The sequence below is a fragment of the Phodopus roborovskii genome, unplaced genomic scaffold (genome assembly GCF_943737965.1).
Source record: "Phodopus roborovskii unplaced genomic scaffold, PHOROB, whole genome shotgun sequence".
In the NCBI taxonomy this organism is placed as follows: Eukaryota; Metazoa; Chordata; class Mammalia; order Rodentia; family Cricetidae; genus Phodopus; species Phodopus roborovskii.
Window position 1 is genome coordinate 20,280,107 of NW_026126448.1, and position 26,405 is coordinate 20,306,511.

The following is a 26,405-nucleotide window of genomic DNA, read 5'->3' on the forward strand; positions in this document are numbered from 1 at the left end:
ATGTTAAATTGCTGAAGGTTTAAACAAGTTGTAGCATAAGTATACTTTTGTGGAATTTGATGAAGGCATAGAATGGAGTATACTCTTATATAGGTTCCTCTTTGATGAATCTTAAAAATATTCTACATGAACCAGGCACTGGAGGCTCACATCTTTAGTTCCAGCATTCGGGAGGCAGAGGCAGGTGGATCTCCATGAGTTCAATGCCAGCCTGGTCTACAAAGTGAGTTCCAGGACAGCCAGGGTTATTACACAGAGAAACCTTGTCTGGAAAACCAAAATCAACAACAAAATGCTACATGAAAGAACTAAATAGAAAAGGTATTGTATAGGTAGATTTCATCCACGGGAAATGTCCAGAATATGTATATCCAGAGACAACGGTGGGGTGGGGGAGATGTTTAGTGAGTGCCAAGTGTGCTTTTTTGTTTTGTTTTGTTTTTTGAGACATGATTTCTCTGTGAAACAGTCCTGTCTGCCCCGGAGCTCACTCTGTAGACCAGGTCAAATGTGCTTTTTAAAAGAATAATTGTATTTATTTATTTGTTTGTTTGAGACAGAGTTTCTCTGTGTAGCCTTGGCAGTCCTGGAACTCATTCCAGGCTGTCCTCAAACTCAAGAGATTCACCTGCCTATGCTTAGCCAGTGTTGGCATTAAAGGCATGCGCCATCTCAGCCCGGTAAAAATTAACTTTTTTAATTAAAAAATTGTATGTGGTAGGCATGATGACACATGCCTCCTAGTACTCTGGTACTAGGCAGATCTCTATGAGTTTGAGGCCAGCCTGGACTACAAAGTGAGTTCCAGGAGCCTGGGCTATGTAGAGAGACCTTGCTCAAAAAACAGAAATAAGTGTGGTGTACTTGCTTGAGCTGGCTATGACATCCGTGTGAGGTCAGAAGGTAACTTTTGGGAGTGTTTTTTTGTTTTTTCGAGGCAGGGTTTTTGTGTTGCTTTGGAACCTGTCCTGTAACTAGCTCTGTACACCAGGCTGGCCTCAAATTCACAGAGATCTGCCTGCCTCTTCCTCCAAAGTGCTGGGATTAAAGGTGTGTGGCCACCAATGCTCAGCTCTTTTGGGAGTGTTGTTTTGTTTTCTTCTTTCCACTCTATGGGTCCCGAGGTCATCAGGGTTGGAGACAAATGCTTTGACCAGCTGAGCCATCTCGAGGGACGGACGATCCTTCTTTTTAATTAAAAAAAAAAAAAAAAAAAAAAGTCCAGTTACACCTTTAATCCTAGCATTCAGGAGGCAAAGGCAGACGGATCTGAGTTCGAGGCCCGCTGGTTTACAGGGCGAGTTCCAGGACAGCCAGAGATATATAGAGGAATCCTGTCTCAAAAAAAAAAAAAAAGAAAGAAAAAAGAAAAAAAAAAAAAAGAAAGAAAAGAAAAGAAAAGAAAGAAAGAAAGAAAAAAAAAAAAAGTTCATAAGTCCAGGTAGGAACTCGGGCCCTTTAAGTGCAGCTTGGCGGAGGAGGCGGTCCGGGAAGGCGGTCTTGGAAGGGTCACGTAAGGCTGCGCCTGCGCAGAACGGTCACGTGCCGGCTGGCCGGGAAAATGGCGGCTTCGGGAGAGAGCGGGGTTTCGGGCGGCGGAGGCAGCACAGAGGAGGCATTTATGACCTTCTACAGCGAGGTGAGCCCGGAGTATGGATGGTGGCTTCAGGGAGACCGCGCTCCGGCTCCGTCCGCAGCGGCCTGGGGCAGTGGGACGCCTCCCGGGACCGTTGGCCCGCGCCGTCCGGCCTGGGGACTGCGGACCGGCCGTGGGGTCCGTGCGCGGCCGCCACTGTGGTTGCTGGGGTCCCCGGAGCGCGGCGGGGCGGCCGGGCCTATGGACCCAGATCCGGAGGGCGGCGAGCTGCTTGCCGTGCTGCAGCCCGCAGGCCGTGGAGTCTACTACCGGCCGAGGCTGGGACCTTCCCGGTAGAGACGGAGCTGCGACGTACTTGCTTTTATTTGTAAACAGGAGGGAGGCCTTTCCCACTCTGCCATGAACGTGTGAGTGGCAGTTTCTGCGGTTTACCAGTGCTGAGCACTGTTCATCGTGACAAGAATGCGTTATATGACACCGCCCCCCCCCCCATCTTTAACATGACGAACCTAAAGATGATGCATGCTTGCTTCTGCGACGTAGCAGAAAACAATTTGGTGTCAGGTAGTCTAGGAGTGACCTGGGTCTCAGCCTTGTTTACGATTGCATCGCCAGCACCCAGTAACATGGTGGACGCTTAGCATATATTTAGTGAATAAATGAATGGATAAACTGAATCAAAGCTTTTGACGTCAGAGACCCTCATATTGAGAGTTATTGAAAGGCTGGAATCTTACCCACATCTGTGGAAGGAGGAGGTTAATATTACAAGGATTTTCACGACGATTAATGAATTTATGTATAAATAAGTAGTTTGCAAACTATAAAGTAGAAGTAAAGCAGTCGTTTTTCTATTTTTTTATATTTATTTATTTATTTATTTATTTATTTATTTATTTTGGTGCCCTCGGTTTTTTAAAAGTCTGTTATCTATTAGGCTGGTTGGACCTTCTTGCTTTAGCCCCCGAAGTGCTGGTATTAGAGCCATTATCTCTTGTGTTTTTAATAGTACTTGTTATGTAGTGCTCTCTCTTTCTGTTTTCATAGTGTTGGCATTTTTGTTTTACTCACAGAGGGATTTTTCCATCTTGGTAGAGCACGTGGGCAGGGCAGTTCACATCTTTTAGGCAGGAAGCAGAGAAAATGCCTGTGCTTTGCAGTAGTATGAAAGTGAATGTTAGGAATTAGCACATCCTCTGTAGCCTGTCTTTTTGTTTTTAAGACGAGTTCTCACTAAGGTTTAGGCTGGCTCACTCACCTTCCAGTGCAGGCTGCCTGGAACTAGTGGTGCTCCTCCTGCTTCAGCCTGCCATATCCAGCTTTATTCTTTTTCCAGGGTTTTATGCATGCTAGGCAATCACTCAACCAACTGAGCCAATCTCAGGCCCCCATAATGGTGTTGAATGTTGCTCATAGTTCATGGTTTGGTGTACTTGAATTTTCCCTCTAAATATTAAAAAAGATGGATTAATTGTATCTACATGAGCTAAATCACCTGTGATTCAAGGTCTGTGGAGGTGGCTGTGTTTTATTTTATTTTATTTTTTATTTTTTTGAGACAGGGTTTCTCTGTAACAGCTCTGGCTGACCTGGAATTTACTTTGAAGACCAGGCCAGTCTCAGGCTCACAGAGATCTGCCTGCCTCTGCTTCGTGAAAGCTGAGACTAAAGGTGTATGCCTCCATTGCCCTTCATGGCTGTGTTTTATTATTTGGGAATCTTCTTGATGTCTGAATGGGAGTGAAACTGTTAGGGTAAATTTCTCACAAATTAGGTAATTGGAAACCTTGGTTTTTTATTTTTCCTATGTATGAAATGGGGATAGTATCTGCTAAGTAGACTTGTTAACATAAATACTACATGAAATTTAAAAAATTGTGTGTAGGATATATGTGTGTACATATATCATGTATGCACATAATGGGCACAGATGTGTGTGGGAGGACAGATGTCAGTGTCATGTATCTTTTGCCATCCATGTTGATTTTATGAGACAAGATTTTTCACAGAACCTGACTCACCAAGTGGCAAGCCTGGCTGTCTAGTGAGTTCTGGGGATGTACCTGTCTCCTTCCCTAGTTCTGGGGTTGCAGGCTCACGTGCCCATGCTCAGCTTTCACGTGGATGCTGGAGATTTGAACTAGTATTGTAAAATTAGTTATGCTACTGTCATTATTCTTTGGAGCTTAGTAAAGGTCTTATACGTGGTAGATACAAGTAAATGTTGAGCATGTTAATATTGTATTAAAGTTGACATTCAGCTTATTGTTTTTACTAATGGAATTATTAATCCTTATACTTTTAGGTGAAACAAATAGAGAAGAGAGATTCAGTTCTAACATCCAAAAATCAGATTGAAAGATTGACTCGTCCTGGTTCCTCGTACTTTAACCTGAACCCATTTGAGGTGAGTAGATTGTCACAAAGAGCTTTTCATGTGTGCAAACAGAGTACCTTGTGTTTATTGTGTTGTCGTTGCAGCATCTGTGGTAGATAGCTTTCCATATATGTAGACTTGTGTGTGTGAGAGGTCTTCTCTCTCTCTCTCTCTCTCTCTCTCTCTCTCTCTCTCTCTCTCTCTCTCTCACACACACACACACACACACACACACACATTTGGAGACAGGAGACAGTCTCATGTACTCAAAGTTGCTTTTGAACTCCAAATCCTCCTCCAACCTCCCAAATGCAGAGATTGTAGAAATGAACCACCACACCTGGCTATTTTTGAAACAGGATCTCACTGTAGCTGCCATGGCCTGGAGCTCACTTTATATCCCAGGTTGGCCTTAGGCTGTTTGTGATTCTCCTGCCTCAGAATCTAAGTACTGGGATTATAGGTGTAAACCATTGTCCCTGGTTTGGAGGCAGGCAGATTTATGTTAGAGTATACATCTAAATTACATTGGTTGGGAATGAAAAAGGAGGTGAAATGGTAGAATTTGTACTGTGGGTAGGTTGTCTTTGAAGATGGATAATTTTATTGTGAGAAGAGTTAGCAAGATCAGTTGTTAAAGAAAATGGGATAGATTTGTCCTGTCAAATGTTCTCCAGTACTTTAGTAGCCAGAATATACAAAGATTTATTTTTGATATGGAGACATCACTGAGCCTGATAAATTTAGGGTCTGTGTTTTTTTTAAAAAATGTAATTCCAGGTAGCCTGTACTCTCTGCACTTGGTAGACTGAGGGTGGAATAACCCTACAAATGTGAGGCCAGTCTGGTCACATAGCAAGGCTGGGCCAGCTAGGGCTCCAGTGAGATCCTGTTTCCAAAAAAAAAAAAAAAAAAATATATATATATATATATGTGTGTGTGTATGTATATATATGTATATATATATATAAATAAAAAGAAGCAAACAAAAACTTTTAAAAACTTTTTGTTACATGAAAGTAAAAGATACCAAATATTCAGTAAAAACAGACTGAAGATTTTTAGATAAGCTAATGCACTCTGTGTTTTTGAACTTATCTCCTCCAGTGTGTATCTCAGAGTGGCTCAGCCTAGCACTTACATCTCCATCACCCTCCTGAGTGCTGGGAGTGTAGTGTGCACCACCCACCAATCGTGGCTCTGAACACTTCTTATCATCACTAATCACTGTTCTGTCATTCGTGGTAAAATGTCGAAAGTCCTTACCTCAAATCACAGTAAATTGGCAGCATGTCTTCCTCTGTCTTTCCAATAAAGGGAGGCAGACAGATTCTGGTAGCACTGACAGTGTTGGGTCTGTTTCTCCAACCCTCCGTACACTGATTATTTAAAAAAAATTAAAAAAAAAGTATGCTTTGCCTGCATCTGTATATATGTGCAACATGTACATGCCTGTTGCCTAGGGAGTCTAGAAGAGGGTGCCAGACTGGAGTTCCAAGTGGTTCCTAGCCATGCTGAGAATTGAACATTGAGCCATTTCTTTCTCTGTCTCTCTCTCCTTTGATTCTGGGAATCAAATATCAGTTAAGTATTTTACCATTGTGCTTACTAGGTTGGCCCTTCTTTTTTTCTTTTTTGGTTTGTCAAGACAGGGTTTCTCTGTATTGCTTTGGAGCCTGTCCTGGAACTCACTATGTAGACAAGACTGGGATTAAGGGCGTGCACGACAAACACCTGGCTCCTTTTTTTTTCCTTTTCCTTCTTTGGTTTTGGTTTTTTGAAACAGGGTTTCTCCGTGTAGCCCTGGCTGTCTTGGAATTCACTCTGTAGACCAGGCTGGCTTCAAACGCTCACAGATTTGTCTGCCTCTACTTCCTGAGTGCTGGGATCAAAGTTGTGTGTCACCACTGCCTAGCCTTTTTGTTGTTTTGAGACAGGCTCTCAGATAGCCCAGGCTGCCCCATCTTACTTGCGTAGCTGAGGAGATTCCTGAACGTTGTACCTCAGCATTCCAAATGCTGGGATTGAAGCCTTGTGTCTGTTGCTGTACTCATGCTACCTGTGTTTTGTTTGTTTTTGTGGCTTTTCTGTAACATTTTTTTCTTGTATTTTTGATTGTGAGCCAAACCGTTAGTGGCTGAGCCATCTCTCTAGCCCCACTTTTTTCCTGTTTATTTATTTGTTCTTTATTTATTTATTGCCCCTTTAAAGATGCACCCATCTATTTATCTGTTTATTTATTGTGTGTGCATTATTCTATCTGCATGCCTTTCTGCAGGCCAGAAAAGGGCACCAGATCTCATTAGAGGTGGTTGTGGTCCTCCATGTGCTTGCTGGAAATTGAACTCAGGACCTCTGGAAGAGTAGTCAGTGCTCTTAACCACTGAGCCATCTCTCCAACCCTGGTGGTGGTGGTTTTGTTTTGTTTTGTTGTTTTTAAGACATGGTTTCTCTGTGTAGCCTTGGCTGTCCTGGAACTTCCTTTATACATCAGGCTGGCCTCAAACTCACAGAGATATCCCCCTGCCTCTACCTTCCAATGCTGGGACTAAAGGTGTGCGCTACCATGTCCAACTAAGATTTATTTTTATTTTATATATATTTTCTTTATTTTATAATTATGTGAATGTGTATCTGGTGTATCTGTGTGGGTTTGTGTTCATGGATCCAGATGCAGATGCATGTGGACCACATGGAGAAGACCAGAGGTGTTGGGTTCCCTGGAACTGTGAGTCACAGGTGACTTGGAACTGAATTCCACCTCTTCCAGAGCAGTGCATACTCTTTTCTTTCTTTCTTTCTTTCTGTCTGTCTGTCTGTCTTCCTCCCTTTCTTTCTTTTTGGGGTTTTTCGAGACAGAGTTTCTCTGTATTGGTTTGGAGCCTGTCCTGGAACTAGCTCTGTAGACCAGGCTGGCCTGGCACTCACAGAGATTTGCCTGCCTCTGCCTCCCCAGTGCTGGGATTAAAGGTGTGCGCTGCCAACACCTGGCAGGGAAAAGCAGTGCATACTCTTAACCTCTGAGCCATCTCTTCAGCCATTTTATTTTTTTTAGTCAGAGTCTCTCTTTAGCTTGGGTCAGCCTGTAATTCATGACAGTTCTGCTGACCTTGCTAAATACTGAGATAATAGGTGTGAGCCACTGTGCTGAGCCCATGTTGATACCTTTACCCCACATAGGTTCCAACACAGTATCCTAGGCAGCCTGACTCTGGACTTGCCCTCCTCGTCCTTTCTTGGCACTCCATGTAAAGCTATTGTTCTGTATGGGACATCCTTCTCACCCCACATGGGCTAGTGCTCTGCCTAAATACTTCCTCTTGTGTGTGGTCACTCTTCCTTGCCCCAGGTGAGCCCTGAACTCTGACACTGTGTTCTGGACTATGAGATTCCGTGTATATCACTTCACCTGGTTTTACTTAATGGATTTAGTTAAATTGCTCAGGGCAGAAGTGGGGGACAGAAGTCTTGTAAGTGGGGGTGTGTGTGTATATATATATATATACACACACACACATAACACATATATGCACACACATTCTCTCCCCTTTTTTTTTTTTTTTTTGTTTTTGAGCCAGCGTCTCATGTATCCCAGACTGGCATTGAATTTGTTAAAAGATGACCTTGATTCCTGATCTTCCTATGTGGTAGGAATCTAGGAATATTCCCCCGCTACCCAGTTTTTTGTTTTTGTTTTGAAACTGCCCTGCTTGTAACCAAAGCGGGCCTTGCGTTCATCTTTCTGCTTCAGTTTTCCTAGGATTGAGATGACAGGTAAGTGTCACCATGCCCAGCTTTACACTTTTGATCTTGGTTCTTTCAGGTTCTTCAGATAGATCCTGAAGTGACAGATGAAGAAATAAAAAAGAGGTTTCGGCAGGTACAGTGCTGTTGCTCTCAAGAGTGTGTGAGCCTGCTGTTTGTTTCTTTTGGGGGCGGGGGCCCGCATGGAGCTTAGGCTTGCCTAGAATTTTCCCTTGCATCCAGGGATGGTTTTGAATTTGTGATCTGCTCTTGCCTCCTTAGTTCTGGGATTGTAGGCATGTGCCACACCTGGCTTATGGGGTGCTGGACATTGAACCCAGGTTTTCACATATAGTAAGATGAGCACTCTACCAATTGAACTATATCCTACACATGATTTTTGAGGACTAGATACTTTTGGGCCAAAATTTAAGTCCCCACCCCTTCCAAATTAAGGCTAGATAGCTATTCTCATGAACTTAATGGCATATATGTATAATAGTATAAGATGTTAACTAATGTACTGAGTATAGGTTTTTCTGTGAATATAATGACTTTTATATCCAAATAGAGTGTCTACAGACTTATTTTTATTTGAAGCAGGATCTCATGTTGTCAGACTGACCCCATATTCCCTGGTTTATATGTTTGTTCTACCTTAGCCTTTAAGTAACTGGGATGACGGGCACATACCATCAGCCTAACCCACTCAGTTACTTATCTCTTGCAAACAGCTGTAATTACTCAAGAAATACCTAACTTAGGTTTGGGAGATGTCTCAACGGGTAAAGGTACTTGTTACCAACCCTGACCACCTGAGTTTGATCCCAGAAATCCACATGGTAGAAGGAGAGAGCTGACTGCAGCAAATTGTCCTGTGATTTTCACACACATACCATGGCATGTGTTCATGTTCCCCCAACCCAATAAATGTAAGGAGTTTTTTAAAAAGAAATACCTGACTTAGTGTAACAAGTACTTATTGAAATTTTGTCAGGAAAGTAGCTCTCTGGCCTCTGATTCTTGCCACTTTCTTTTTTTCCTTCCTAAGTTCTTTATATCTTCATGCTTTTCACATTTGGATGGGACCTGGCTGGTGCTGACTGTGATACTCCAATTCTGCACAGTGGTCTTATTAATATTCAGGGCTTTCTCCAGTGCAGTAGATTTCTCAACATTGCTGACTCACAGTTACCTCCCAGCAAGCTATATTCATCTAAGATGGTTTTTGGTTTTGCCTGCTCAGGCATTTCCCATTATATAACTTTATGGTTTTATTCATTCTGAGCTCTGATCTGTGCTTAAACTTAGCAATTCCCCCTGTTCCCAAGGTCTTGTTTTCCAGTACAGTCCATTAACATTTGTTCCCAACATAACAAATATTTGTCCTTAGATTTTTTTTGTAGCCAACAAACTTGAGTTACATGTTCTTACTGACTTATTAGATGGCCTTATAATTAAGAGTACATAATATGACTTTAGTTTTAATTTGTTCTCTTGAACAAGTGCTTTAGATCTTTCTGTGTCTATTTTACCTGAGTTGGTAAATGTGTCCAGATATTTAAATCAGATATTACATACAGTAGGCTTTCAATGGATATCTTGATACTTTGTATATGCTAATCATTGTCCATGGATGTTTGTGTGCAAGTTCATTCACTTCTTCCTTTCTTTTTCTTTGATCCCTCTCCCCCTTACCATTACCTCTTTTCCATTTACTTTTCGCTCTCATCCTTTCCCTCCTCTCCACCTTCTTCCTACCTATCCCACAGGGTCTCACTTTATAGCCCAGGCCAGCCCTGAACTCAGCCCTCAGTGTTGCGATTTCAAGAATGGGCTCCTATAATCAGTTTATGCTAATTACTTGCATTGTTTATTTTGTCCACACAACAAACTATTTAGATGTAGGTACTTTGTATTTTTCCAATGAGTAACTACTCAAGGTCTCAGAGCTAGCATGTGATTGAAGTTAGAATTACAAACTATATCTTTGATACTTCAGGGATTAACATTAGATTTTTGTCTCCCAACACAGACCATTTTTTTTTTTTTTTTTGTTTTTTTTGGTTTTTTTGTTTTTTGCTCTAACTAGTTTCTGTCCATCTGTGACAGGAATCTTATAAGTCAGGAATCTTATAAATGGCTGAAAGAATCATCTCTGGAGGTTTTCTTTTTTTTTTTAATAGTTTATCCTGTGTGAGGGTGTCAGATCTTTGAGTTACAGACAGTTGTGAGCTGCCATGTGGGTGCTGGGAATTGAACCCAGGTCCTCTGGAAGAGCAGTCATTGCTCTTACCACTGAGCCATCTCTCCCTGGAGGTTTTCTTATAAAAAGTTCATGTTTTATTACTTATGGGTGTGTGTGAAGAGTTCCAGCCACTTCCATGAATTGTTGCTGAGCCTGAGTTTTTCTCTTCCATGCAGTTGTCTATATTGGTGCATCCTGACAAAAATCAAGATGATGCTGACAGAGCACAGAAGGCTTTTGAAGGTATTTGTAAATTTACCTGCTTTTGAGTAATATATACTAAGTAATATATACTAAGGAGTAACTGGTTATGGAGAAGCTGTGGATTTCAGTTAAGCAGCCATTTAAGCAGAATGTTAAAGAAGTTTTCCTTGGGGGCTGGGGTGTAGCTCAGTGCTTGCCTAGCATGCTTGAGGCCCTGGGTTCAATCCCCACCACTTTAAAGAAAATGCACCTTAACCTTGCTTAGTTAAAACTTAGGTGTGTGCCGATATACTTTTATTACATAGGATCTTTTTTCTCTGAACATAGGTGGGAAATACTTTATCAATGTTTTAATCTAGGTGTGATATGTCTAGTTGAGAGTATATTTAATGTTTCTTCCTAAGACTTTCAAGGTCTTTGCTATGGTTGTATGCTTTTTAAACAATGAGTTTAACAATGGTAAATAATGTAACGAAGTAGGGAATGTTTTTAGACAGTGCAAGTCCATTTACGCTGCCTGAGTATAGCTCAGACTTTGAGAGGGTATTTGCAGAAACAGTTAACTTCAATGTTTTGCATTAGCTGTGGACAAAGCTTACAAGTTGCTACTGGATCAGGAACAAAAGAAGAGGGCCCTGGATGTAATTCAGGCAGGAAAAGAATACGTGGAACACACTGTAAGTATTTCTAGTGATGCCGTGTTTACAGGAAGTAACAGCAAGCTGTGGGCACTGTGTAGAAGGGTATATGCAACCTAGCAGTACTGACCACAGAGCTAGTGACCGCTTTCATTCTCTCTACCACTTTGGTGGTGCTCATGAAGAGCAGCAAAAGCTAGCATTCTTCTGACAGCTCAGGGTGAGGAGTGGGTTAGTACACTGCCACTCCCCCTTGCCTACTCCCTGTTGTGTAGATGGCCACTTTGGCCTCCCAACCAAGTTGCCATGCTAACCCAGTGAGATCCACGTGGAGAAGCAGCATGGCTTTGGCATTGCTGACTCCCTGGTTTTACTTTAGTTGCTGTGAAAGGTTTGGAAATGAGAGAGGCCGGCAAGGAGCTTTGAGTGGATTGTAAAGCAGGAGGAAGACTCATTTGAAACAAGTTATAGCTTTTGTTTGTTTGTTTGTTTGTTTAAAATGGGATCTTGCTGGGAGTACAGAGTAGCCTTAAACGTCCAAGATAGCCTGGACTGGCCTTAAATTTTTAATCTTTTGCTTGACCTCCTGATCCATGGGATTATATATAGGTTGTATGCCATTGCATCCAATGGAAAGCCCTTTCGAGAGTCTTAAGCAGTCCAGGCTGACCTCGAATTAGCTATGTACTTGAGGCTAACCTTAAATTTCTTTTTAAGCCTGGTGGTGGCCTTTAATCCCAGCACTCAGGAGGCAGAGGCAGATGGATTTCTGTGAGTTCAAGGCCAGCCTGATATACAGAGTGAATTCTAGGACAACCAAGGCTCTACAGAGAAACCTTGCCTTGAACAATCCCCCTCAAAAAATTCTTTTTCTTTTTAAAACTTATGTGTGTGAGTGCTTTTTTTTTCTGCATGTATGCATGTGCACCATGGACATGCCTGGTGCTCAGGGAGGTCAGAACAGGGTGTCATGATCTCTGGAACTGGAGTTAAGAATGGTTGTGAGCCTCTGTGCTGGTGCTGGGAACTAAACCTTGATTCTGGAATCCTGGAGCAGTAAATGCTGAGCCATGTCTCCAGCCCCTGGCCTTGCATTCTTGATCCTTCTCCATATCCAAATTCGAGGATAATGGGCATGGACCACCATGCCCAGCTAGAAAGTTCCTCTTTTTTTTTTTTTTTTTTTTGCCCCTTGGAGCAAGAATTTCAAGACCATTCATGAGCGATTTCAGTGGTGAGTGAATCAGAAGTCCGTCTTTGTTTTGAAGAGCTTTGGAATCTGAAGTGGAACTTTATAGGCAATAATAATAATAGTAATAATAATAATAAAAAGACAAACCCATTTTAGATGAAGACAATGAGGAGAAAAGTAGGAAAAGGAAAGGTGTGTAACTGGGTCCTGTTGGTTGTATTGCACATGGCACCTGGAGAGTCAGGAAGAGCCTGTGCCAGTCTTCAATTCTCTGTATTTTGCTAGTAAGGAATTATCTTTACAATTTCTGGCCACATGGTGGCAGTAAATTGTTTCTGAACCTGGCACGCTGTGTGATGTTCTCATATGTCACTTATGGAATAGTGATAGTCTCTTGTGAATTATTATTATTTTTTTTAAGCTTAATAGTGACAAGAGTGATGAATTTTTCCATTAGTGTGTTGTGAAAATTATGGTTTCTGGAATTTTCACAGTGGAAACGATCAAGAATGCACTTTGAGAAATCCCTTTCATACTTAAAATGCCATACATTTTCTAGATCCTTCTAAAGCTTGGCAAATGTGCTTTCTTTGCTATAACTTTATGACCACAAGAAAGCTAAGTGGCCATGTGGCTGTTGGCTATGGGTTGGCATTTATGAATTAGGGACAATCTCTGCTGGTTGCCTCTCATTAGTGCTGGCTGTGGGCACAGGCTAGAGTGGACTTGAGATGAAGTTAGAGGAAGGACCCGTGATTCCTTAGTCTTAGTTGCTTTATAGTGTTTTCTATTAAAAATTATGGTTACTGTTATCATTGGTGGTACAAAAGGAGGCTCTTTTGCCTTCATCTTATTATCCTATGTATCCTATGGAAAAGTACACATATGTACAGCTCAGTGGCTATTCTTAAAGTATGAGTGCTTATCTTTTGATGGAAAAAAATTCTTTTTAGGTTAAAGAGCGAAAAAAACAACTAAAGAAGGAAGGAAAGCCTACAAGTGTAGAGGAAGATGATCCCGAACTGGTGAGTTATTGAGAAATCACTTTTCCTGTGTGATTGGTAGGCTGAAGAGAAAGCCTCACTAAAGCATATATATGCGTGGACACTCATTTCCCCCCTTTTAAAAATTCATCCTGTGTGTATTGGTGTTGTAGGTCTGTGTTACATGCATGGTGTGCGTGCATGTGTGTTCATGTGTATGTACATGCATAGAAGCCAGAGAAGGTATTAGATAGAATCTCTCACTGAATAATTCAGAGCTAGGTTGGTGGCCCGCAAGCCCCACTGATTGTGCTGTCCCTGACTCTCAGCATTAGGTTACAGGCATGTCTAGCCATATTTAGCTTTTTAAGAGAGAGCTGGAGATTTTAACACAGGTCCTTGTGCTTGCATAGCAGGCACTCTTAACCCACTGAGCCATCTCCATCAGCCTTTTCTAAATGTAGGGCTTCTGCCACCCCTCCCTCTTTCCCTCCCTCCCTTTTCCCTTACTCTCTTCCTCTTCCTCCCTCCCTCCTTTCCTTCCCCTGTCTCTCTCTGTTTCTTTTTCTTTTCCCCACCCCAGACAGGGATTCTCTGTGTAGCCCTGGCTATCCTGGAACTTCGTAGACCAGGCTGGCCTCGAACTCAGATCTACCTGCCTCTGTCCTGGGATTAAAGACATGTACCATCACCATTTTTCATATGTACATCTGATGGAGTTTCAGTTGATTATTTTATAAGCCACACATGCAAAGTAGTATGTATAATTATGGTTTTTAGTGTTTTGGTTTTTTTTTTTTTTTTTTTAATAGATGTGTTTATTATGTACACAGTGCTCTGTGTGTATGCCTCCATGCCATAAGAGGGCACCAGATCTCAATATAGATAGTTGTGAGCCACCATGTAGTTGCTGGGAAGTGAACCCAGAACCTCTGGAAGAGCAGCCAGTGCCTTCAATTGCTGAGCCATCTCTCCAGCCCAAATTTCTTTTGAGATACATAGGAACCATAGGTACATGTTTCAGATTCCAGGGCTGGAGAGCTGTTCAGTTGCTCAGAGCACTTGTTGTTCTTGCAGAGGATCGGGTTCAGTTCCTAGCATCCATGTGGTGGCTCATAACTCTTGTTAGCTCCAGTTCCAGGGGGTCTGATGCCTACTCTTGTACTCTGCTGGCAACTATGCACATATACAGAAAAGTAGATATACACACATACACATACGTTAATTAATTAAACAAAAAACTTAGGAAAACCAGGCATGGTGGTTCACACCTTTTAACGCCAGCACTTGGGATATAGAAATTTGAGACCAGCCTGTGCTATATAATGAGTTCTAGGACAGCCAGGGCTACATCAAATGCATTGAGGGCAGGAATTGAAGTTGGGCAAGAACCTGGAGGCAGCAATTGACTGATACAGAGGCCATGGAGGGGTCCTTATGGCTTGATCAGCCTCCTTTCTTACAGAGTCCAGGACCACCAGCCCAAGATGATAGCACCCACAATGGGCTGGGCCCTCCTATCAATCACTAATTAAGAAAATGCTCTTCAGCTGGATCTTACTGAAGAGTTTCTCCTTTTATATAACTCTAGCTTGTGTCAAGTTGGCATAAAACTAGCCAGCACATACCTGTAGACACATACATATGCGCACACACACACAAAGAAACTTAGATGTGAAAATTTATTTTTTATATTTAAGCTTTATTTCTTTTTATGTGTGTGGGTGTTTTGCTTGCATATATATGTGTGTACCACATGTATGCCTGGTATCTTCAGAGGCCAGAAGAGGGCATTGGATCTTCTGGGACTGGAGTTATAGACAGTTGTAAGCTGGGTGCTAGGAATTGAACCTGGGTTCTCTGGAAAAGCAGCCAGTGCTTATAATCACTGAGCCATCTCTCCAGCTCACTATTTAGAACCTTTTTTTTTTTTTTTTTTTCTTTCAAGATAGGTTTTCTCTGTAGCCCTGACTGTTCTAGAACTCACTTTGCAGAACAGACTGGCCTTGAACACTCAGAGATCCACCTACCTCCCAAATTCTGAGATTACAGAGGTGGCTCATGGGTTAAGAGCATGTATTACTTAGGCCGAGGACCTGAGTTTGGTTCCCAGCACCCACATGGTGGCTCACAACTGCCTGTAACTCCAGCTCCAAGGGATGACACCCTCTTCTGTACTTGATAGGCATCTGCAGTCACATGTGCACACACCTGTATGCAGCCACACAAGGACACACATAGTTAAAATCCTGAAAAAAATTGCTGGGTGGTTGTGGTGGCGGCAGTGCACAACTTTAACCCAGCACTTGGGAGGCAGAGGCAGCTGGATCTCTGTCTACAGAGCAAGTTCCAGGACAGCCAAGGCTGCACAGAGAAGCCGAAAAAACAAAAGAGGAAGAAACGAGGGTGCTGGGGAGGGGGCACTTGGTGGTCTTGCAGAGGACCTGGGTTTGGTTCCTATTACCAGTGTGGTGGCTCATAACCATCCTTAACTCCAATTCCAGAGGACCCAGTGCCGCCTTCTTACCTTTGTGGACAGTGCACATATAAGATGCACACGCATACTCATGCATATAAAATAAACACATTAAAAAAGAGAGAGAGATAGAGAAGGTGCCTAGTCGCACTGCTACTTGCTGTACCATGGGCTGACTGATATCCATGGCTGGCCCTCCCATTTCTAAAGAGAAACAGTGGAGGAGTGGATGAGAATGGGGAGGGGAGGGGAGAGGGAGGAACTGGGAAGAGAGGAGGGAGGGGAAACTGGTTGCATATAAAAAACAAAACAAGAAAGAAAGAAACCATCATGAGTGTGGTAAACTGGTATATGCCTGTAATCCCAGCAGTTAGGAGACCAAGACAGAGGATTGCCTTGAATTTAAGCCTGACGTGGGCCACATAGTTATTAAACCCTGTCTCCAAAACTCACCCCTGCAACTGTGTAGTGGAATCTTTCACTTATTTATACTTGACTTTCTTTAACTCATATAAATTATAATCTCTGCTATATAATAACAGCTATATAATTAAAGGGCTTGGCATGAGCTGGGTGTTTGCTTAACTTGGTGGTAGAGGTCTTACTTCCAAGCTTGGGTTTCATTCCCTGTACTGTAAAAACCAGTAGGGCTATCTGCCTTTTATCTTCTTTCCTGTTTTTAAAAATTTATTCTTTTATTTATTTTATGTACATTGGTGTTTTGCCCACATGCATGTCTATGTGACACGCTCACACAGACATACTGGAACTGGAGTTACAGACAGTTGTGAGCTACCATGTGGGTACTGGGAATTGAACCCTGGTCTTCAGGAAGAGCAGCCAGCTCTTCTAACCATTGAGCTGTCTTTCCAGCCCCACCTTTATATTTTCTGTGTAATGCTGTGTTATCTTGTTCCATCAGTGTATCTGCATCTTAGAGTGTAAGGTGAACTGGTTACAGAGACACAAAACAATGTAGAACATGTTCTATCCTGTGTACTAGTCCTGGGTGTGTATGTGTGTATGTGCCTGCTAGCATGGAAGCTCTGCACCATGTGTCCTTCAAGGTCTTGGCTCTTCTATGGTTCTGGCAACAAGGATGTGGCCCCCATCTTCCTGGCCTGGGTATCTCATCATCTCACTCATGTGCCAAACAACAGAATAAAGGGGGAAGAAGGCATATGCCACTCCTAAAGATAGCCTAGAAGTTGTATATAAGTACTTTGACTAAACTTTGAGTCACATGGCCAAACCTAGCTATAAGGAAGTCTGGGGATTACTGGCTTTTATGTTTAGTGGCTTTGTCCCTTAAGGCAGGTTTGCAGTTGTGGTGGAGTCATCTGTGTAGGAGTTAGCTTGGTTCCAGCCCCTGAATCAAAATTATAAAATATTTGTAAAAAGGAGAGTAGAAGTTAGTCTTAGGGAATTTTTGCCTAAGTGCTTATGAGTGCTCTCCCAGAACCAAGTTCCTGATCTGCTTGGTAGGAAAGGAAAAGTCTCTTAGGTGGCTTTTCTCCCTGAAGAGACAGTGTTGTAATGTGTCTCCCTGCAGACATTTCAATGCCTAGTAGTAATCTTTAGGGCTTTAATGTAATTATTTGATTTCAGCCTTGATGTGAAATGTTTACTTTTATTTTCCTTTGTCCTTAATTTTCTTGCAGTTCAAGCAGGCAGTCTACAAACAGACCATGAAACTCTTTGCTGAGCTGGAAATTAAAAGGAAAGAGAGAGAAGCCAAAGAAATGCATGAAAGGTACACACCCATTCCTGTATTCATCTTCACCTCATTTAAATGCACAGATTAGCTAATGAAGGCCTCTGGGATTTTCCTAATGAAATTGGTAGTGCTTTGTTACTAGGAGAAGCTGGAGAGGCAGGCAAGCAGCAGGCAGCAGGCATTCAGCTCAGTGCTGGAGCTCCTGCCCAGCATACACAAGACAGGCTGTCTGAGCCAGTCACTGGTAAGACATTGTCTGTAGACTTTTGGGAAACACTGACTACACCTGTCCGTAGGGAGTTCATTTCTATGAAGGGGTGCTTTGTGTGTTGTTCCTTTCTGGAATGCAGTAGAATTTTTGAAGCTTTTGAGGCCAGGATCTTTTCTGGGTCTTGTAGCTGCAGCTGTGGTTTGTAGATAGGATTGTAATGGAATAGCTTTAACATGTTACTTACTGTTCTCGAGTATGATTTCCTCTGATTGTCAGACGTGTCAAGGTTGCCATTTGTGGTGGTATACACCCATAATCCCAGCACTTGGGAGGTGGAGGCAGAAAAAAAAAGTAGTTGGAGACTATTTTTGGCTAAATAGCAAGTCCAAGGCCAATTTGAATTACATGAGACATAGTCTCGGGGGAAAAAAAAATAATTGAGGTCAATGTGGCTTCTTCTGTATTTTGTGTTGTTGACTGGAGTAATTAGATTTTGCTAGTTGAGTTTGTGTGAAGTGTCATTTTAGGATTGGTTTTGTCATCTGCATGTTTTAGGGTGGGGTCTCGGCATTTGCTGGCTAGGGCTCAGTGTGTGTGCTGTGCAGCCATGCCTTAGCTCGTGTGGGTAACTTGCTGTGAGCATTGGGTAAAGACAGCTCTGCTTTCCCTCCTAGGAAACGACAAAGAGAAGAGGAGATCGAAGCACAAGAAAAAGCCAAGAGAGAAAGGGAATGGCAGAAAAACTTTGAGGTGGGTATCAGAGGTGGGTCATTCCAGAATAAGGAAGCTTGATTCCTGGGGGCTCCAGGACTGCCTGGGGCGGACAGGGAAATGGGATGTGTGGGACAGAGTAGGCACTAGCACGGCAGAGTCTGGAGCCACCTCGCCTTCATAACTTCTCCCTGACAAGGACACCGATACACAACCTACCAAATGAGCCCAAGGAAAATGAATTCAGAGATAATACGAAGTAGCACCCTACTTAGCTGAGAGAACTAAAAATGTGTGGGCAGGGAGTTGAGGTTGAGACAAGTTCTTATATAGCTCAATCTGGCTTTGAACTCACTATGTAGCTGATAATGACTTTGAATTCCTGGTCATCTTGCTTCAGCCTCCCAAATATTGGGATTAATGTGTACACTACCACAAACCACTGGAAACAAGTTCTTGTGAATTCAGTTATTCATTTTGCAGAGAGACTTCTGGTATTTTGGTTTTGGGTTTTTGAGACCAAGACTCACTTTGTAGCCCAAGCTATCTTGGAACTCAGTATGTAGCCTAGGCTGGCCTTGAACTCATGATGATCCTCTTACCTCAGCCACACCAGCTCACCTTGCAGCTTTTGAACTGGATTCATTGCTCTTCAAGTGCCTGACACAGTTCTGGGGTGCATTTGATCTGTCTTTTATAGGATTTAGAATTTAGGATAAAGCTTTGTTAACCATAATTTTGACTTTGTTTCTGTCAAAGGTACATGCAACAGGAACATGGTAAACAGAGTGGCTACATTCCCAGCTAGCTCCGTGGTTGAGAAAGCTAGTCAAACTTCCATCATTTAATGCACTATAGGCAGCTTTTTGTAAGTGTTAGAAGTAGAAGAAACAAGCTTGGGGTCTTCAGTTTTAGCACCCAGGAAGCTGAGGCAGGCCAATCTCTGGAAGTTCAAAGCCAGCTTGGTCTACATAGTGAGTGAGCTCCAGGCCAGCCAAGGCTATATAGTGAAATGCTGTCTTAAAAAAACAAAAACAAGCCAGGGCCTTAAATCCCAGCTTTCAGGAGGCAGAGGCAGGGAGATCTCAGAGTTCAAGGCCAGCCTAGTTTACAGAGTGAGTTCCAGGACAGCTAGGGCTGTTAACACAGAGAAACCCTGTCTCAGAAAACCAAACAAAAAATAACTAGCTAGCTCTGTGAGGGTAGCTTAGCTTAGCACTGGAAACATAACAGAAGGAATTTGTATGGAACACTGGCCCAGAGGCCCACAATAGAGTTATGGTAACATCACCCATGGTGTCCTCTTTAGAGATGCTTTGAGAGGGTGTTGTGAAATTTTGCTAGGTCTCTAGAGGTGGGAGACTGCTCTGATCCGCTCTCCTCTTGGACTGTTCCAGAGCGCTGATCTGGGCTGGGCCATGGAAGGGCAGGACAGGCTCAGCCCCTTTGCTCATTAGTGACCTCACCTTGAACTTCCTTTCTGTTTTCTTTCAGGAAAGCCGGGATGGGCGAGTGGACAGTTGGCGAAATTTCCAGGCAAATACAAAGGGGAAGAAGGAGAAGAAGAATCGGACCTTCCTTCGGCCACCAAAAGTAAAGATGGAACAGCGAGAGTGACCATCGGCATAGCCACAGCCTTCCCCAATTGCCTCCTCCTGCTTCAAGGACTCATCTTCCCCCACTTGCACCCGACATAGAGTAGTGTTTGCTTTTAGTCTATTTTGTTTTCAATACAATTTAATATCAATCAAAGTAATTTGTACATTGAGAGGAGGGTCTAACCTTCACCTCTCCTCACCCACGGAACCACCAGGATTGGAAGGAAGGTGCCACTGACTCATGCTGCCTTCTTTCCCCACAGCTGTAACTTAATGTTTTGTATTTCACTGAATTGTGGTGGCTCGAAGGTCATGTATAGTTTGTTGGAAATCCTCCAATTAAACGTCTTGCTTACAGTGTGGTGTTGCCGTGACTCCAGACCACAGCCTTGGCCACCATGGGGAAGCCCTTTGCTTGCTTCTGGGCATGCTGTCCTTGAAAGCCTATGTCAAGTAGGAGAGGCATTGTGGACTCACAGGGCAGCCACTTGATGCCCTGATGGATGTCCTGTGTTTGGTACAAGTCCTCTGACTGACCAATCAGCCAGAGTGGTATGAGGCTACCAGCCACTTAAACCTATTCACTTTCCAAAGAGTCCAGCCAGTCCCACTGTGTCCTCGCTGTCTGCATTCATTAGTGGTAATATTCTTTTACATATAATAAATTTTTATACCCAAGCCTTTGATGTTCTCTTCCTCAGGTGTAACTCCAAGGGCAAGCAGCTCCATTATCTTGCATGGCCCAGCCCTGAAAGTGGTTGGATACACAATAGCTTCCTACACTAATTGGCTGAACCTTACCTTCTTTACCTACAAAATGGGCCTACAGGGCTGGGGATATACCCTGTGGTAGAATGCTCATGTGTGAGGTTCTAGGTTCAACCCTCAGAACAGCGAAAATAGGGAACATGGCAGGAAGAGGGCTTGGTAGGAACTTTAAGTGGGCACTGCACATCTGACAACAACCAGACTGTCCAGGATGGGTGTTGTCAGTGCCCTGTGTGCGGAGTAAGACACCACTCACTTGGAGGATGAAGTAGCGTGTGAAGGCAGCCGCCTTTTAGTATATGCTCAGGTGTCCTGCTTGCTATGGGAGACCAGATCAGCCTGTGGGAGGGGCTTAATAGGAGTAGAAAGTTGACTCATGAGATGAGACAGTATGAGAAACTGAGTGACTCAAGACATGTTGTGCTGCAGCCTGTAGATGTGCCCAGGTGGGATGGCTACAGAAGGTGCAATGCACATACCTTCGACTTGTTCCTTGTGGTGGAAGTGGGGCTTGGCTTTACTAGCCTTCTGGCATGTCCAAACCTCGGTAACACCAAACGCCTAAACAAGGCAGAGTTGGGGGAAGTGTTATCACTGCAGAAGTGCTGCATGTCCTGAGGTGATGAAGGTTGTCCTGGGCAGGGAAAAGCTTGTGAAGGTTTCCAGGCAGGCAAAGTGCCGTTCCTTCCATCATACAGGGCTCACACATACATTAGAGGGCTTAGGTCCTGATCTGGCTCTGAGAAGACCATTGCCAACTATTAGGCATAGTTGTGCTTAAGGCTGACATGGAAGTGAAATGCTTGGGGGATTTCTGCTGAGTGCCTTATGGTTGAGGCACTGTGCAGAGACTGAGGAATGTTCATGTACTTGCTACTCTGGAGGCCCTTACTCTTGTCCTTGGCAGCCAGGGAATGCGTCCTGAAGAAACTGATGTTCAGTGGGAGTTGGCACAACTTCAATTGTAGGATAAAATTGCAGTGTTTGTTCCCCTACATCTGGAGGGAGGCAGTGTCACTCTCGGCTTCCGTGACACCAAGGGAACGGCCGTACAGTTGCTACTCTGTCCAGGAGGCATTGTTGTCCTAGTTACTGGAAACTTGAGGTGACACCACACCTTATAACGGCCAAGTGGAAGGTCCAGGAAGCAGTGTCCCCTGATGTGGTTGTCCCACAAATGGGTCTGAAGACATCCCCAGTGAATTTGAGAAGACGCAATAGAGAACAGGCAGACAAGCTTGTTCCTTTGGGTTGGGCACCTACAGTTTCCAAAGAGATTTTGTCACTGATAAGAGGAATCTTCTGGAGCAGTTGACAGTGGCACAGCTGGACAGGACTTGAGGGGAAGAGGAGGGGTCAGGAACAGCAACCCCAGATGGCTGGTGGTGAGGTCATACCCAGGAATACTCTGCTCTTCGAGGAGCATGGGGACCAGGGAGAATCTGCAGTTCAAGTCATCTTCAGCTCTTTGGATTTCAGTAAGGACATTGTATTTTCTAGAAGGAAGAGTCCATTTCCTTTCTGCCGGTTTGGCCATAGACTGACCTGTGAGAGTAGCAGTGGCCCTCACCTGGGCATAACCCTGCCCAGAACAGCTTTCTCTGTGGTGACCAGATAGAGAAAGGGTGCCTCAGCTTTAGATTGAGGTCTCACAGCCAAGCCTGGCCTCTAGGGCAAGACCTCTGGAGCTCCTTGTCCCCCAGAGAGGGAAAGAAGCTCCAGGCATCCAGGCAGCAAAGGCTCACTGGGGGTTCATGAAAGAGCTCCTCCACACCTCTTCTGTGGCTTTCCATGAGTCACAAAGCCATCACCCCACACCTTCCATGACACAGCCAAATGCTTCCAAGTTCTCCCTGGGCACAGGTAAAGTGGAAGGAGCCAGTGAGCCAGGGTCAGGATCTTGGTTGAGTCAGTAATTATCAACGAGAAGCCTCAGCTTCCCCCTGTGAAGCAGCAATTGTGCCTTGCAAGGCAACGTGCAACTGTTGCAGGCACCTAGTCCAGTAGATGAGGAGGTGGGAGGAGAGGGGTAAATTTCAGTGCAAAAGTTGGAACCCCAGACAAGTCCTTGGCTCTTGTGAGAGCTGTTGTCTGTGGCTTCCCCCAGACTAAGGGCTCTTCAGAGAAAGGCTTGTCTACCTTCCTTTCAGCTGAGGTTGCTTCAGAAGGCACACATGTCTCCTAACAGGTTAGTCATCCCCAAAGGCAGGGTTACCAAATTTCCTGGCTAGGAGTGCCTGTGGTATCTGTGATCCTCACTGTGTCCCCTCAGCCAGGTGGCTCCTGTAATCGGTTTTGGGGCTTTTCTGTCATGGGGCTCACTGGATTTAGGACCATCTTGTTGAAGTTTGGGCTCCAGAGGTCAATGTTGGAATCTTCTACAGTTGGACCCTTCTTCCTCTCAGACAAGGAGTAGGATTCTTTAGTTTTCTGCTTCCCCAGGCCTGGCTCTTCCTTCCAGATGGGTGGATGTGAGTATTTCTGGTGACCTTAGGGTTGAGGCTCCACCCAAGAAATTAGCTTCCTGGCCTCAGGTGTCCTACCTGCTCAGACAGCTGGCAGGCAAGCTTCCCCCAATTCTCTATCCAACTAACATCACCGAACGAACAGGGATTGGAAGGCAGAATACAGTGAGTCACACACTTGGGTCTGGGCCTGCCTTCTGCTTACTCCTTCCTCATTCTCTACCCTGCTTCCTGAGCTCTGAGGAACCCTCAAGGAAACATGATCTCAAGGAAACAGGTTCTCAGCAGCCTCCAGCCCACAGCTTTGTCACCTCTTGGATCAGCATCCTCACCACGGTTCAGGTAAGAAGCAAATGGTCTGAATGAGATTCAGGTGTAACTGTGTGTCTAGCTGACCCAAAAACCCACTCAGGCCTTGGATGGGTCTTCAGAGCTAGGTTATGTATATCTAATTTACCCTCACTAGTCCCACAATGGGAATACACTCTTGTGTGTGTTTGTGTGTTTTTGCACAAGCGCATGCGTGCACACCACACACACACACACACACACACCACATCCTCTCAGTCCTCAGATCTTTAGCAATGAACAGACATAATTTTCTCTCATACACATCATACGCAATACAGCCTGTTTGTGGGCACAAAAGTCTGTAGTTGATAGATGCAGGAGGATCATGAGCTCAAGGACATCCTCAGCTCTGTAGCAATTATGAGGTCACAGAGCTACACAAGACCCTATTAAAAATATTAGGGCTGGAGAGGTGGGTGGTTCAGAGGCTAGGAGCAAGTGCTGCTCTTGAGGAGGACCTGAGTTTAGTTCCCAGCACCCATGTGTAGTGATGTATTATTTATTATTTATTAAAGCTTGCCTGAGGATTCAGAAACAAAGTCAGCCACAACCATACAAGCCAGGCAAACACCTTTAATCCCAGCAGCCAGAAACTAAGAGGTGTTGGTATACATCTTTAATCCTAGGACTCAGGATTAAGAGGTAGACAGACAGATCCCTGTGAGTCCAAAGCCATCCAGATCTACACAAGATCGAATCAGTCTAAAAGAGAATTACAGCTCACACCTTTAATCCCAACATTAGGGAAGCAAGGTCTCAGAGAGGCATTAATCTCCAGCCATGAGGAGAGGTTACAGTCTGAGGCTTGGTGGGAGCTAGTGGAGTCAGGATCAGCCAATTCAGCCTGAGGTAGAGGTAAGAAGCTAGTGGCCAGCTGCGTTGCTTTTCTGATATTCAGCTTGAAGCTTGAATCCCAATATCAGTCTCTGGGTCATTTATTTATTCGTGTTACATATTGGGACCCAACCATGTCAGGTGGCTCAAAGCTCCAGCTCCAAGGAGGATCTGATGTTCTCTTTTGGCCTTAGAAGACACCTGCACTCAAGTGCACATACACACAGAGATACATGTATACACGTAATTAAAAAATAAAATCTAGCAGAGCAGTGGTGGCACACACCTTTTATCCTAGCACTCAGGAGGCAGAGGCAGTTAGATCTCTGTGAGTTCAAGGCCCGCCTGGTCTATAAAGCTATACAGAGAAACCCTGTCTTGAAAAACCCAAAAAAAAAACAACAAAAAAAATTATAAAAAAATCTTAGCCAGGTAGTGGTGGTGCACACCTTTAATCCTAGCATTTAGAAGCAGAGGTAGGTCTCTCTGAGTTTGAAGCCAGCCTGATCTACAAAGAGAGTTCAGGATAGCCAGGGCTACACAGAGAAATCCTCTTAAAAAAAAAACAAAAATAAATAAATAAATGAAAAGTAAAATAAAATCTTGGGCTAGAGAGATGGCTCAGCACTTAAGAGCATGTGCTCTCCTTGCAAAGAACCTGAGTTCAGTTTCCAACATCCATGTCAGGTGGCTCACAATCACTTGTAAGTCCAACTGTAGGGGATCAGATACCCCTTCACACACACACAGAACATACACACACAAAATATATGATTTAAAATAAGTGCAATTTTAAAATTCCCCCCCAAATAGCCAGGCAGTGATAGCACACACTTTTAATCCCAGTGCTTGGGAGGCAGAGGACAAGGCTATACACAGAAACCCTGTCTTGAAATGACAACAACTCCCCCACAAAAACCAGAAAAACTTAAAAAAAAAAAACCCCTCTACATACCCACATACCCACAACACACCCTTCTCATCCACAGATAGATCCTATAACTACTCATTACATACAACACATAAATTGTTATCAACTGACACAATACTCTGTTGATCATTTGCCAGATGAAACACATCTGTCTGAATGCTGTAACTTTGTATTAAGATTTGATAGGAAGAGACAACACCCCTTACCAGCAGGAAGTAGTTTGGAAGAATATTGTCTATAAATGTTTGTTTTCATTTAAATGGACTTGGTTATTTAAAAAAAGATTTGATAGGGAGAAACATTTCATACCTCTTGGCTTGTTCATTCTTCAGGAAGTTGTTGGCTATTCTTGGATCTTTGCTTTTTTCATTTGTGATTTAAGCAGTCATCTCTTGTGAAGTTCTTTGGAAAATTCTCTTGGGATATGAATGTGTTTGTGCGTCACGTAAGTGTGTGTGCTCATGTGCAAACCCATGCACAGGCATACAGAAGCCAAAGAAGGATGTTAAGTGTCTACCTCTATCACCCTCCAACTTATTTTATTTCAAGACATGGTTTCTCTGAGAATCCCTGGCTGTCCTGGAACTCTCTTTGTAGATCAGCCTGGCCTCGAACAAGTGCTGGGATCAAAGGCATAAAGTCTAGCAGCTAGTTTTGCACTCACTATGCAGCAAAGAATGACTGAACCCCTGATCTATTTGTCTCCACATTTCAAGTGCTGGGATTATACATGTGAGCCACATATCCAGTTGTTTTAGTTCTTTGGGGCCGAAACACATGTTACTGGTGCTTTGACCTGTAAGGAGCCATTACTGTGATTGGAACAGAGCAAGGGGCTAGCCGAACTACTTGGAACTGAGGTTAGGCAATGTGTGGAGAAGCCCTGCTCTCTTGGCCCTGTTTTGCCCTGTGTCACTGTGACAGACTCTGGTCCTTTCTGGGCTTCAGTTTCCCACAGTGTGTGAGGGTGTCAAGTCCACTGGTACCTGAGGGGCTTGTGTCCTTAGAGTCTATCATGGGACCTGGTGCGGGCTGTTCAGTGTATGCTGCTCAGCTGACTGGATCAATGAATGCTAAGCAGAGGAAAACCAAAGCAAGGGGCTCTGGCCTCTCTCACTGTGTACTTGGAAGTCCTCACCCGACTCACATTCTCACACAAACTCACTGCCCACACCTCTTCACCCTCACCCTCACCCATGAACTCACTTGCAGCTAACTGCACTCACTTGCAGCTAACCTCTGGTTCAGGGACTTCCTCCGGGCCTGTGACTCTGTGTTCCCATGGGTTTCTTGGTCCCAATGCTTCTTGGTCAGCAGGGATGCCCTGCCCAGTCTTAATGAGCACAGCCGTACTTCTGGT

General features: G+C 43.9%; 1 protein-coding gene across 1 annotated transcript; it reads left to right on the top strand.

Annotated features, from left to right (window-relative positions):
* Positions 1 to 1,513: 1,513 nt before the first annotated feature.
* On the top strand, positions 1,514 to 20,374 carry Dnajc8 (DnaJ heat shock protein family (Hsp40) member C8). The gene is made up of 9 exons (XM_051188998.1): positions 1,514 to 1,639; positions 3,903 to 4,004; positions 7,798 to 7,854; positions 10,143 to 10,209; positions 10,753 to 10,847; positions 12,954 to 13,025; positions 17,121 to 17,212; positions 18,062 to 18,137; positions 19,593 to 20,374. Exons 1-9 carry the CDS (start codon positions 1,562 to 1,564, stop codon positions 19,713 to 19,715), a joined length of 762 nt encoding a protein of 253 aa, XP_051044955.1. The 5' UTR covers positions 1,514 to 1,561; the 3' UTR covers positions 19,716 to 20,374.
* The last annotated feature ends 6,031 nt before the right edge of the window (positions 20,375 to 26,405 follow it).